This window comes from Meleagris gallopavo, unplaced genomic scaffold, assembly GCF_000146605.3.
Source record: "Meleagris gallopavo isolate NT-WF06-2002-E0010 breed Aviagen turkey brand Nicholas breeding stock unplaced genomic scaffold, Turkey_5.1 ChrUn_random_7180001863363, whole genome shotgun sequence".
NCBI classification, from domain to species: Eukaryota; Metazoa; Chordata; class Aves; order Galliformes; family Phasianidae; genus Meleagris; species Meleagris gallopavo.
In genome coordinates this window covers 1-1340 of record NW_011128837.1, presented here as the reverse complement: position 1 = coordinate 1340, position 1340 = coordinate 1, and the positions used below count along the sequence as shown (strand labels likewise).

At 63.4% G+C, this 1340-nt stretch overlaps 1 protein-coding gene across 1 annotated transcript; it reads right to left on the bottom strand.

Annotated features, from left to right (window-relative positions):
- Positions 1-4: 4 nt before the first annotated feature.
- On the bottom strand, positions 5-1262 carry LOC100539849 (stress-induced-phosphoprotein 1-like; the record flags this gene model as incomplete). The annotated part of the gene is given in 7 exon segments (XM_010726966.2): positions 5-145; positions 227-323; positions 408-528; positions 648-750; positions 841-967; positions 1052-1177; positions 1179-1262. Coding segments are annotated over 7 exon segments (799 nt in total), but the record flags the coding sequence as incomplete, so codon positions are not given.
- Positions 1263-1340: the final 78 nt, after the last annotated feature.

Below are 1340 nucleotides of genomic sequence, written 5' to 3'. Positions count from 1 at the left end.
GCCCCCCCGGTGCCCCCCACCTTCAGCGCCAGTGGGAACTCCAGCAGCTTGGTGTAGCAGGCAGCACGGTTGCTGTACAGCTTGGCATCGTGCGGGTTGCGCCGGATGGCCTCGGTGTAGTGCTTCATGGCACGGGGGTAATCCCCTTTTTTTGGGAGGGGAAGAAAAGGGGGGTCAAGCCACACGTTTTGGGACCCCCACCGCCCCCCCAATTCCCAACCCTCACCTTTTTGGAAGCACTCATTGCCTTTGTTCTTCTCCTCCAGCGCCAGGTCGGGGTCGATGTACGCCAGCCTCTCCTGCTCCTTGAGGATCTTCTCTGCCTGTACGACACGGCGTGGGGTTGGGGTTGGAGGGGAGGGGGGGTCTGCAGCCTGCTGCCCCCCCCCGGAGCCACCCAGCAGTACCTGCTGGCACTTCTTGAGCACGTCAGGCGTGCGGTGCTCAGCTAAGGACTTGTTGTAGAAGTGCACGGCGTCCTTGTAGCGCTCCTCCTTGAAGTACGAGTTGCCGATGCGGGCGTACGCTCTGTGGGGTTTTTTTGTGGGAGGGGGCAGAGAGAAGAACAGAGCTGCATTAAGGGTGCCCCCCCAAAACCTGCTCCCCCTTCTCCTCCCCACCCCACCCAAAAAATCTGCTCTGCTCACTTGGCAATCTGCCTGTAGTCCTCCCTGTTCTCCCGGCCCACCTCGATGGCTTTTTCGCACAGCTCACGGCAGCGGTTGTAGTCGCCCTTCTCGAAGTAGACGGCTGTAGGGGGTGTGGGGGGTGGGTGTGGGTCGTAGATTGGGGGTAGGGAGCTTTTTTTTGGGGTGCTGCCCCCCCCGGCACGCCGCTCACCAGCCTGGTTGGTGATGTAGGTCATGTTGGTGGGGTCCAGCTCCTCGGCACGGTCGTAGTGCGCCAGGGCAGTGGTGAAGTCCTTCTTCTTGTAAGCCTCGTTGCCCAGCTCCTTCTCCCGCTGCGCCTGCAGCCAACACGGCCAAGTCGGTTCGGAGGCCTAAAATTAGGGGAGGGGGTCTAGAGGGGTGTTTGGGGGGAGGGGTCTGACCTGTTTCTTGTTCTCAGGGAGGTCCTGCTGCATGGGTTCAGGGCGCGGGTCGGGCCGAGGAGGGGGTGGGGGCGGCGGGGGGGACATGGCTTCTTCCTCTTCCTCGGCCCCACTCAGGTCCACCCCCCAGGAGAACGCTGAGCGTCGTCATCACCCGCGGGTCCTGCAGCTTCCTGGGGGAGCACGGGGGGGGTGTGGGTGGGGGTCGAGCCCCAGATCACCTCCAAAAACCCCCCCCCCCAGAGCCTAAGAGCCGCCCCAGCGCCCCACCCTAAGCTCCCAGTACCCC